This window comes from Etheostoma spectabile, chromosome 22 (genome assembly GCF_008692095.1).
Source record: "Etheostoma spectabile isolate EspeVRDwgs_2016 chromosome 22, UIUC_Espe_1.0, whole genome shotgun sequence".
Taxonomy (NCBI): Eukaryota; Metazoa; Chordata; class Actinopteri; order Perciformes; family Percidae; genus Etheostoma; species Etheostoma spectabile.
Window position 1 is genome coordinate 7,046,183 of NC_045754.1, and position 12,532 is coordinate 7,058,714.

General features: G+C 39.7%; 1 protein-coding gene across 1 annotated transcript in view; it reads left to right on the forward strand.

Moving 5' to 3' along the window:
* Positions 1-359: 359 nt before the first annotated feature.
* tmtopsb (teleost multiple tissue opsin b) overlaps positions 360-12,532 on the forward strand; it is a 23,034-nt gene continuing 10,861 nt past the window's right edge. Inside the window, exons 1-2 of the mRNA XM_032503443.1 lie at positions 360-1,110; positions 9,720-10,048. Coding sequence (XP_032359334.1) covers positions 720-1,110; positions 9,720-10,048 — 720 coding nt within the window. The 5' untranslated portion in view covers positions 360-719. The remainder of the gene's footprint in view (positions 1,111-9,719; positions 10,049-12,532) is intronic.

Consider the following 12,532-nt stretch of genomic DNA (forward strand, 5'->3'; position numbering starts at 1 on the left):
TTTGGTGCAAAACTAATTTTTTGTACCTGTGGACTTCATATATATATATATATATATATATATATATATATATATATATATATATACACACTTATACATACTATATATATTACACTTTACATAATATTATGGCCTAGTTATATATTCCTATACAGTATTATATAATTGTAAAGAAAGTGGAATCTGGTCTGTAGGACAGGACCTGTCACCTTGTTATGCAGTGGTTCCATAACTTCCTTTGACGGTTTCTTTCTCTCTCTCTCTCTCTCTCTCTCTCTCTCTCTCTCTCTCTCTCTCACTCACACGCACAAACACACAGACACAAACACACGCACTGTTGAGGGGTTTTGTTCCCCAGCGCTTTAAAAAGGCGCTGTGAGTGATAAAAGCTCCGGCGCACGGCACGCTGAACCGGTGGCCGCGCAAGAAAAAGAGCACACCTCTCCGGACCCGGAGCGCACGGTGCTGTGCGGACCAGCATCTGCTCTCTGAATCCTGATTTATTCGCCAAGTAGCTCTCGTGGACTGGATAGCCCAGCATTTACAATTACACTTAATTCTTCCTTTAACTAAAGCTGTCATGTGAGCGCACGGCGCAAAAGCTGGACTTCCCCGTGCGTAATCGCTTCTCCAGATGGGTTGACAAAGTCTACAGCACCCAGAGACCGGATGGTTCCGTCCCGTGGTGCAAACTTCGGGCAGGTGCAAACTTGGCGGTTATGCCAGGTATGATCGTTTTCAACGTGAGCCTGAGTTGTGCGCACTGTCCTGGTGGAGTAGCCGGTGGCACGGCGTCGACGGACCCATACGAAGAGGTGGCCGGTTCTCTCCCTCCTACGTCCCTGACCCCGAAAGGGCACCTGGTGGTGGCAGTTTGCCTCGGCTTCATCGGCACCTTTGGGTTCCTCAATAACCTCCTGGTGCTCGCGCTGTTTTTCCGGTACCGTGCTCTGCGAACGCCCATAAACCTCCTGCTGGTGAGCATCTCTGCTAGCGACCTGCTGGTCAGCGTGCTGGGCACCCCGTTCAGCTTCGCGGCCAGCACCCAGGGACGCTGGCTGATCGGACGCGAAGGCTGCGTATGGTATGGGTTCGTTAACTCATGTTTAGGTAAGCAGCTGTTTTTATTTCCTTTGGCAACTCTTTCGGGTAATATAATGAATAGTCCAATCTTATCTTATTTGTTTTCTCTTGTTTTCACTTCTAACTGTTGAAGAAAAAGATGTTGTTACTTCTACTGCCAGCCAGCCAGCCAGTATACTGTATGTTGTAAATTGCCTTCTTTTCTCAACATATTAACTTTAAAAAATCAAATAGAGATGTGAAAATCTGGCCTCCAGAATGTCTATTCCAATTTGACCACTCACAGCACTTTTATGCAAAACGATTATCTTCATCTTTAAATAAGACTGTGGCAGCAGGGCGCTCCCACAGTGAGTATAATAGCAAATAATTTAGATGTGTTCTGCAAGAGTTGCTCCCTTGCGGCCTTGCAAAAGCATGAAGAAAATAACCTTCCATCCCCCACAGCAACGGACATCATAAAACTCCCTCAAAACATTAGACTCCTGGTGACAAAGTTCATTGTGCAGTTCATTTTAATCACTATCCTATCAACTTTTGAAGGTATTGAGCTGGTTACTGCTGATAGGGATCATACAGTTTTTCCTGCAGACATAAATAAACGATAACCTAATGTGTCATTATTCATATTTAGTCCCGGGGGCTAACTTCACATTTTGGCGGAAGCTGATAGATGCAGAAGAGATGAACACTAAAAAAAACATTAAAACATGGAAAAAGCATTTCTGATTGTGTTATATAGTAAATCGGCACTTGTTCGACTCTTATCTTGATCCTTAGAGGTTGTGTCTGGTGGTTAAATGTGTGCACACAGGACTGTTGTCAGAGCTCTTCACCAGTGCTTGCATCAAACCTGCAACCACTCTGTTTCGGGAAAAAAACTCTAATTACTGCCACGTCTTGAGTAATGTCACCCCTTTGCTCAGAAACTAGGATCTTAATTTTGTAGTCGCTGCGTGAAGACAACCAGAGCAGAGAGATAAGGATCCAGGGGTGATCCTGCTGTGCCTGTCAGTGTTTTCCTGCTCTCACTGAAGACGTTTTTCTCGTTGGCCTACTTAAGGGACTATGTCATTGAGTGCATGAGTAAATGCAACTATTTAAATAAAGCTAAAGTACAATCACACAGTCTTTTCTTTTTTACTCACGTCCTCATCATCTATCTCTAAACTTCTCTCTGAAGTGGTGTTGCTGCTCTTAAATCTCTTGTATTCTCTGGGTTAATAACTAATTGTGTTGTTGCTCTTAAATTCGTTTTTATTTCTCTGGAGTCTGGACTTGCAATGAAGTGTTGTTGTTGCTCCTAAAATCTGTTTTCTCTCTGGAATCTGGATTTCCAAAAGGTGGTGTAGCCTTCTGTAAGATCTTGCTATGGAGTCTGTACCTGCCGTAAGGTGCAGTAGGTGTTGTTTTTCTGAAGGTTTTTTTCCTCAGATCATGTTTTCAAGATCTCTAGTCTTGTCTAGACTCTTGTGATCAGCACCTTAAATCCATCTCTGTGTATTAATTGTGTCTCATAAATAAAACTGCCTTGCCCTTTTTTCCCAATATATTGAACATTTCTGTTTCAATTCCCCCACAACTCCACTACACAGCGGCTGACAGGGTCAACAGCTTTCCAATACAATCCTGGGTGCTACAAGCATATCTTTCAACAAACTGACAGTTAATTAGTTATGAGACATGCACAATTTATATCTTATTTGCAGTTTATCTACAACCTGAGAACTTTCATGATGAATGTTGCCAGCAATAACCAATAACATCAAGCTTTTTCTTTCTTTCCTTTGTGATTTTATTCTGCACTCTAAAGTGACTTTAATTAACTAGAAAAGTGTGATGTACAAACCCCAATTCCAATGAAGTAGAGACGTTGTGTAACACATAAATAAAAACAGAATACAATGATTTACGAATCCTTTCAACCTGTATTCCATTGAATACACTACAAAGACAAGATATGTTGTAAAAAAATTTTAAACTGATAAACTTTGTTTGTTTGTTTGCATTTTGAATTTAATGCCTGCAACACATTCCAAAAAAGCTGGAACAGAGGCATGTTTACCACTGGGTTACATCACCTTTCCTTTTAACAACACTTTTTCTTGGTGGAATTCTTTCCTATTCTTGCTTGATGTACGACTTCAGTTGCTTAACAGTGTCTGATAATATTTCCAATGGGAGACACGTCTGGACTGCAGGCAGGCCAGTCTAGTACCCACACTCTTTTACTACAAAGCCACGCTGTTGTAACATGTTCAAAATGTGGCTTATTAATGTCTTGCTGAAATTAACAGGTACATCCCTGAAAAAGACATTGCTTGGATGGTAGCATTTATTGCTCCAAAAACCTGTATGTACCTTTTAGCCTTAATGGTTGGCTTTACAGATGTGCAAGTTACCCATTTGGGTATTTACCCTTTGTAGTGTATTCAATTAAATATAGGTTTAAAAAGATTTGCAAATCATTTTATTTTGGTTTTATTTATGTTTCAGAACACGTTCCAACTTCATTGGAATTGGGGTTTGTATTATTCTAAACTTATTCAAAACTGCAGGCGAAAGGTTTAGAAACATACAGTTGAAAAACACCTGAATGAGATGCTTTATTGATTGAATCCTGGACTGGTCTGCTCATTGGCTCTTTGGAGTGGAGAGATAGGTACCTGGGCATCAAAGATTCATGTGAGTAGTTTGGTCAGTATTGACCAGATTGTGGAAAAACAAGACAGAATGCAGCCCAAGTTGAAAATGCCTCAGTTAAATTCAAGTTATTTAACATTGCAGACTGCTCTGGCTGTTGGAAAGCATGCAAGCAACGAAACAAGTGTAGTGTACATGTGTAATTGTTACTCAAGAAGAATAAATGATAATTATTACATGATACAATTAAGCCACTACAATATTAATGATTATTGACATTGATTTGATTCTTCTCTTCGTTTTATGTCTTGCAATCTGAATATCTTTATAATATCTACTTAAACTGCCTGAGTAAAGTGGAAAGTATGAGCTTTAGTGAAAGGGAGTTACTTTATTGATCCTTTCACATTCAGAATAGATTTGAAGATCAGAGTTCAAGTGTAAATTGTGTATGTACTGGAAGAAAACAAATTGCTGCCTGAGCAGATTTTGCTTGAATTGCATTGCCTCTTTAGAGTTTGTATTCAGCTGCAGTAGCTTTGTGTTAAGTGCTTTATATCTGTGTTACAGCCAAGCAAATGTGTCACATGCCAATGGATTCCCAGTGTTCTTTTGTTGATGGATCTGTTGATAAGTGCAAAAATGAGAAAGGCAGTGAAGTGCAAAAAGTACATGTCTCTTGTTTAGTGGCCGGCCATTTTGACTCAGTCAAGACCTTTGTGACAACTGAAATGATCTATTAAGGGTTTCTGCAGGGTTCACTAAGTTTAGTGTAAAGGTGCAATGTAAAACTTAAAATACTAACTTTCTGTCTTATTTGCTGAAAATGACCCAATGTTTGAGCAGAACTACATGAAGAAGTTAATTAAAAAAGAAAATAAAAGAAAAATCAGGCTCCTCTGCGCCACTTACAGTCTGTAGTGTGGTTTGCAAAAATCCACCGCTCCCTGATCAGATGCACCAATCAGGGTCAGGGGGGTGTCTAACTGCATGTCAATCACTGCTCATGCACAGGGATTCATTCTCCCTTGTGGGGGGAGAGGCTTAGGAAGTGTTTGGGATCGGGTTTTAGCAGAAAGGGGGGGAGGGACTGAGAAGTTGTCGATGTTCAAATTATTTGGCTAAATTCTGGATCTTCACAATCCTACCTACAGCAAATTTAAGAATTTTAAATACCGTTTAATACCACAAAGAATAGAACTGAATATGTGTTTCACAAAACAAAAGTTTGACTTGACTTGCTATGCACATGTGTAAAAAGTCAATTAGAACCTGAAAGATCATCTCTCTCCAGGATAGCTGGGGAAATCAGGTTTCACTAATGGCCTACATCCACTTATATGCATGATGGTTAAGATATCAGATTACTGCAAAATACGCTAGATTATTCCTGCAGTTCCTTGCAGTAAGTGCATGTTAGACACCTCGCCTGCTGGAAGTTGTGCTGAGTGTGCTGCATATTGGTGATACTTAGCTTTACCGTCAGTTGGATCTAAAACAAGAAAGTGTAACTGAGGGAAGCAAAGAGAGAGGCTGAGGTGAGAAAGAAAGTAACGCAGGAAGGGAGAGGAAGAATACAGATTTTGAGAGAGCGAAAGAGAGAGAGAGAGCGCATACCGTCAAAGGTAGATTCCACTTTTCTTTACAATTTATATAATACTATAGAGAGACAAATAAAAAGAGTGAGACAATGAAAGATGATTAGCTCCAGTGCTGACTCCGACGGAATACATTGGGTCATTTACTTTACCATGAATCTATTCCGCACCACTCCGGAGCTGGGTGAAGAAGAATCCAACCTCAGGTAAAAAAAAAAAAAGTTAAATGCATGATGGAGAATCAAAGTGGGCTGTGTTCACAGGAAATTAATGGAATAGTGGTCGCTGTTAGGAGAAATATTTCTTGTGCTAAGGTGGCAGTCCGATAAAATAATCCATTAAACTAGGCAGGAGATACAAAATTACTTATCTATGATTATATAATTATATTGTAATCTCAACACAGATTTGATATCAGTCCTTGTATGAACCATGTCGGTCATTGATAAATTGCTTTTAGTCAAACAAGTTATTAGATAATCTGTCAGATAATTCCATAACATGTCTATAGTTGGGGTTATGGAGGTTTTGTTATGATCCCCTCAACCCTTCCTATGCCCCTTCTGCTGTAAATGTCTTGTAGAACTGAGAGTCTGTGATGGTTCTGCTGACGTGAACATTCAGGGGTGTAGGGGGGATATCTTTTCCATTTACAGCAGCTATATGGAGTATTTTTCTAGATATTTGCTAAAACAAAGCCTAAAATTCAGTTAAGGCAAGTCTGAATGGTTAGGGTTAGGCCTCTGAAGGGATAGAGACACTGACAGGCTTTCTTTACCAAGTTGCTGACTGCTTATCTAAGAGGGCCGTGATAAATCCTCTATGATGAAATGGTCACGCTATTTAATCTATTGATTAATGTACACAGACACGTTTATGTCCAGGGAGGTTTTGTGTTGGTGAGCAGACTACGGTAGCGAGTAGTATGAATGTGGGGTGGATGGGTCAAACAAAACAGGTCTTTCACCCCGGAGACAGGGGATTGTCTCACCCATGTGGCAAGTAATTTCCCCATTTTTCTTTTCCTAAACACAACCGTCCCGTTGTTGTTGCACGTAACCCCAGAGGCCGGGGATCGTGTCCCGGTGTGTGATGTGTCCTTTCCCCGTTTTTCATTTCCTAAACCCAACTTCCGTACCTCTGTTTAGATGCTTCCTATTACGTGCACACCACCACGAAAGAAAAGAGATAAACGTTTACAAAATTCAATCAATCAGTAGAATAAAAATCCATCCATATCTATCCATAGATTTTCAATTATGTTGAGGTCGGGAGATTGTGAAGGCCATGGCAAAACCTTCAGTTTAAGCCTCTTGATGTAATCGACCTAGGATTTTGAGGTGTGTTTAGGATCATTATCCATTTGTTGAAGCCATCCTCTCTTTAACTTCAGCTTTTTCACAGATGGCATCAAGTTAGCGTCCAAAATTTGCTTAAATTTTATTGAATCCATTTTTCCTTCTACTCGTGAAATGTTCCCTGTGCCACTGGCTGCAATACAACCCCCAATGCATGACAGTTGGACAGAGGTTCTTTTCATTAAATTCTGTGCCCTTTCTTCTCTAAACGTACCTTTTGGTCATTCCAGCCAAAAAGTTATATTTTAACCTCATCAATCCACAGAACATGTTTCCACAATGCATCAGGCTTGTCTATATGTTCATTTGCAAACTCAAACGCTGATTTTTGAGGTGAGAACGTAGAAGAGGTTTTCTTCTGATGACTCTTCCATGAAGACCATATTTGTACGAGTATCTCTTTATAGTGGAATGGTGTACCACAACTCCAGTGTCTGCCAGGTCTTTCTGGATGGATCGTGCAGTCAAACGTGGATTTTTTACTTGCTTTTCTCACAATCCTGCAAGCTGTTCTGTCTGATATTTTTCTTGGCCTTCCAGATCTTGCTTTAACTTCCACTGTTCCTTATGACTGCCATTTCTTAATTACATTCCAAACAGAGGGTATTGGTATCTGAAAACGCTTTGCTATCTTCTTATAGCCTTCTCCTGCTTTGTGAGCGTCAACTATTTTCAGTTTCAGTTTTCTAGACAACTGCTGAGAAGAAGCCATGGTGCTGATTGTTGGGGCAAGGGCAGAGGAGTCTGGGCATTTAAAACCTTAAGATTGACATCACCTGGTCTTTCCAGACGATGATTGAGAACAAGAAACTCTAGAAACTCTGCAGGGTGCCCAAACCTTTGCAGACGCCTTTTTTTTTCTTCTGTTATTTTGAAAGTGTAAATGATGGAAATAAAATCTAACTTTTTGTGACATACGAATGTCTAATCTGTCATTTGATGCTTTTTGGAGATTTCTCCATCTTTTCTTGGCTTCTTTATGCACATTAATACAATTTTTTTTACCTGGGGTGCCCAAACTTTCAAACCCCACTGTATAGCAACCATAGCATAGTACAGAGTTGACCATAAGTTGTAAACAGGAAAGAGGCCATAAACTGGGGTAAATGCCAGATTAAGATGCTGTATATTGTACATGTTCAAGGAATGCCTCTAAAACTAGAATAATACTTGAATATCCCACATATTAATCGGAAAATGCTATATTCAGAAAAAGGCGTTATTTGGAATATCTAACCCGGAAATGCTATTTACATGACCTGTGTCAAATTCGGAATATTATCATATTCTGAATAATAGTGGAATATTGGTGTGCATGTAAACCTACTCATTGATGGGCTTGTGTGTCTTATTATTCCTACATATTTCTTTTAGTTTAATATTTCAATAAAAAAATCCTATGTGATTTCATCTTTTACTATTTCAACTTTTTATTTTATTATGTAAATGAAGGATCTGTTTGACCCATGAGGGGAGACTTGTGGAGCCTGTGTGCTTTATCTAACCCAAGAGCATCAGTAATAACTCTTAATCCCTCTTCATCCATCTGCAAACACAATCGTTCCCATTATTTTCAAGATTCTCAATCTTTTTTTGTTGTTGTTCTCAACGACCCCAGCCTCCTATCTGCACCAAACATGCCACGGTGTCAGCCAATCACAATCCCTTACTGTGCACAGAGGCACTATGATTGGGGAGACTCAGTGTAGTAAAGTGCCCTTGGAACCAGCAATTATACCCGTATGTGCTGATTAGCTCTGATTTAAGACTTGGTTACTTTAGCAACAATCCACTCTAATAAAATAGCTGAATGGATTTAACATGTAGAGCAAGGCTGTAAGGCTGCCTGCCTCCGCTCTAATGCAAATCATTCTTTCTGTGCATGTTTGTTTCAGTGTGAACGGATTAGAGCCACCTATATTTTATATAAAATGTGCACTTTATAGTTTCACATTTTATTAGAGCTACAACAACAATATTGATCATTGATTAATTACTACGTAATTTTAGCTTGATGGTGTATTAAGCCCCCAACGTTGACTTTGAGGCAGCGCTGCGACCATTGACTTCAAGGCACCTAACTCTAACCTTAACCCTAACTCTAACCATTGCCTAATCCAAGTGCCTGGGCAAAGGTTCTTAAATGTGAGAATTTGCTGTTTAGCTTAACTTAATTAGAGTAAATTGATTTTGGACTGTTAAACAGAGGATATGTTTTATGACTTTAAGCTTTAGGATATTGTTACGGCATTATTTTTATTTTTTTAATAGTTTTCTGGTGACTACAAACCAAAGGATTCATTGACTAATCAAGAAAATAATTTGCAGTTTAATAAATGAATGACGAAAATAATCATAGTTGCAGGATGTTTTCAAAAAGACAAATAGGCATCTCACTTTTGTTCCATCTTTGTTTGGAGTCGCAAAGTACCTAGATAAAGACTACTAGCCAGTCAGAAGCAGAGCAGGGCGGGCCCCGACAAGCATGCTGTTGTGAACCCCCCCCCCCAAAAAAGCCAAACCAGTTTTGCTGGAGCAAGACGTTTCAAACGAATTAGTCATTCATACGTAACCTTTAATTCTAAACTGTCTCCTAGAAATGGCAATACAACTATCTGAACTCCTCAGGCCTCCGCTCTAACTAGCTTGGTTTGAGGGCGTGCCACATAACGTGTGTTTGTCACGGAAGTAAAGGCTGGACTACAACAGAGCTGTTTTTTTAGCAGTTCATGAACAGTGTTTTCTGTAGGAGATGGTAAGTCCCTTTGGGATGGACTTTGGGCATTTTCACATTGTCTACCTATTACATGCACCAAAAAAAGAGATATTATATATCATAATTCAAAGATACAAATTTGTTTGACTTGCTACAAGTTGAGGCAAACACACATCTGCATGAGTTATATAAATAAACTCATAAATGTACAGAGACAAGAGCTGATACTGAAAACATAACTTAAAAGCTCCTTCATGTGTCTTGCCACATTTATGCCACAGTATTTTACTGACCACTTTGTCTATACTTCCCCTTGCTCAGGCATCGTCTCCCTGATCTCCCTGGCCGTCCTGTCCTACGAGCGTTACTTCACCATGATGAAGCCCACTATAGCCAACAACAGAGACTTCGGCCCAGCGCTGGGAGGGATCTGCTTCTCCTGGCTCTACTCTGTGGCCTGGACTGTACCTCCGCTACTGGGCTGGAGCAGATACGGGCCCGAGGGCCCAGGCACCACCTGCTCAGTGGACTGGAAGACCCAGACGGCAAACAATATCTCCTACATCGTCTGCCTATTCACCTTCTGCCTGGTCCTGCCGTTTGGCGTCATCCTCTACTCCTATGGAAGTCTGCTGCACGCCATCAGACAGGTGTGATACACTGCAAAGAGTTTGTTCCAAAGAGAGCTAACATTCCTTTGTTAAAAACACAACACAACTTTAGTTTAGTTTTAGCCTCCCTAAAAATACATCAGAGCAAAAAACAGGTCATTCAGTTTTAAAGATTGGAAAACTTAAAAGACCAGGCTGACTGGCTAAAATCTCCTCTTAAAGAACTATATGTATAAGTCAGTTGCTCTCAGGCTTTGACTTTAAAAAAATGATGCGTTAATAGAATGCAAACACATAATCATCCACACTTGTATTAGGAATTTTTGCAAGGTTTTGAAAGGTTTCTGTGCATAACAATTTTTACGGACTTGTGCAAAGCCCTTAATTCAGATGAGTGATGTAGAAATATATTTGCGGCCTCTGTACAAATGTAATTTCTTATGAATCAGGAATTTGCTAGATTGAACTGGGCTCAAAGCAGAGATTAGAGACCATTCTCAGCCATGCTGTGAGCTGAGCCATTGTACTGTCTAAATCGAAATCACAGCTGACGGGTCAGGGAGCCAGTCAGAGCACTTCAAGGTAGATTTGAGGAAATAAAAGTATATTTATAATAGCTTCAAAAGCCTCCAGCATGTCTGAATGTTCAATCAAGTTCTGCACAGTGAAGGCGCACAACAGCTGATCTTAACAATCTCCAATCATGTTTGACATCTCAACAGTTGTCTATAAAAGCTGCCAACACCAATTTATTATTTAAATGTCTATACACTGTTTGTGTGTGGGTACACATGCTTGCTTAGAAAAAAAATGTCATTAAAATTTGGTAAACAGTGTGGAAAATGTGATGGAAAGATGTAATTTTTTGTTTGTTTCATGTATTAATTTGAGGTAGGTTACAGTCTCCTTATCGCTCCACACAGATTTGATGTTTTCATTGAACCTTTCTGAAGGTTTCTTACGCAGAAATGTTCATATTGCATATGCATAACAGTTGGAAGGACGGAAACACATTGATAGAAACTGATCAATTATAAGAACATCCTCTGATAGATTTGGATACGTCAACTCTCTCTTTTCTGGACTTTGACTTCAGGCCTATTTTGAAATGCAACCTTGCCCTATTATTTCTTTTTACTACCATGTAACTAACTAACTAAGCCAATATTATGAAGCATAGTGTTCTGCTGCATTCAGGGCAACCCGTAACTTGTGTTTTCATAACCTTCTACCAGTGAAAGTGCCTTGGAAAGGCAATCAAACCCATAACTTACTACTCGTACCAGATCGTACTCCCAGTTACAGTTTGGCGTCACACACACATAAACAACAATGACAACCCCTGTTGATGCTGTACAGATGCCGGTAATTAACAGTGAGAAATAGAAATAAAAATACATAAATAGGCAATGTATAATAATTCTGCACATTGTAATAAAAAAAATACACATATGATTGTGTACTACTGCAGGTTATGTTTATTAAATGAAGCCCAAAATATAGGGTTAGGGTTAAGGGGTTAGGGGGGTTAGGATTAGGGATTAGAGCTAATGCTAATGCTGGCTAGAAGGGTTTCTCTTGACTTTGCCTGGAACGCTACCTAGTCGTGAGTCATGACTTAAAGTCGTAACCTAAAAATTATGTTTGGAACGTGGCATTAGTTCAGGTTGAGCACTTGTGTTAGCTGATTGGCATCAGCGGCACACTGCACAAAAACATCAAGACATATTTTTTTTATTTTTATATAACCTTTATTTAACCAGGAAGTCCCTTGAGATTGAAATCTCTTTTTTGAGGGAGACCTGGCAAAGACGGCACACCAGATTACAATACAAACAAAAATACAGCATATTCAAAATAATACATAGAGGAAAGGACAGGTCACATGTGGCAGTTACATTTTTGAATTACATGACATTTTAACATGTCCTTAAACTCATTTAATGGGACTGGATCATTTAGATGGAGCAAGGTTTGCAAATTATTCCAAGACCATGGAGCGAAGTAAGAGAAGGCTTTCTTCCCCAGCTCAGTGAACACCCTTGGAACCTGGTAAGAGCGCCACCTGGTGGAACGGAAATGAAAATGGCTGGAGTTCAGCTTGAGGAGATTGCATAAATATGCCGGCAGTTTACCCAACATGGCCTTGTATAGAAAAATATACACATATAAATACACAGACAAACCAAAGAAAACACACTAGCATCATGGTGTCAAAGGTGTCCCCCACGCCCCACGACCACCACCGTTTGCTGGTTCATGTTTCATGCCTTTCTAAGCTTTTGCAATGCCTGCATGCACTGCACTTTTATTTCTTTGATTTTTTTTTGTATTATGCTGTTTTATTGCAATAATTTTAATTTCATTTAAAGGTCCCATGGCATGAAGATTTCACTTTAGGAGGTTTTTCAACATTAATATGAGTTCCCCTAGCCTGCCTATGGTCCCCTAGTGGCTAGAAATGGCGATCGGTGTAAACTGAGCCCTGTGTTTCCTGCTCTGCCTTTGAGAAAACGAAAGCTC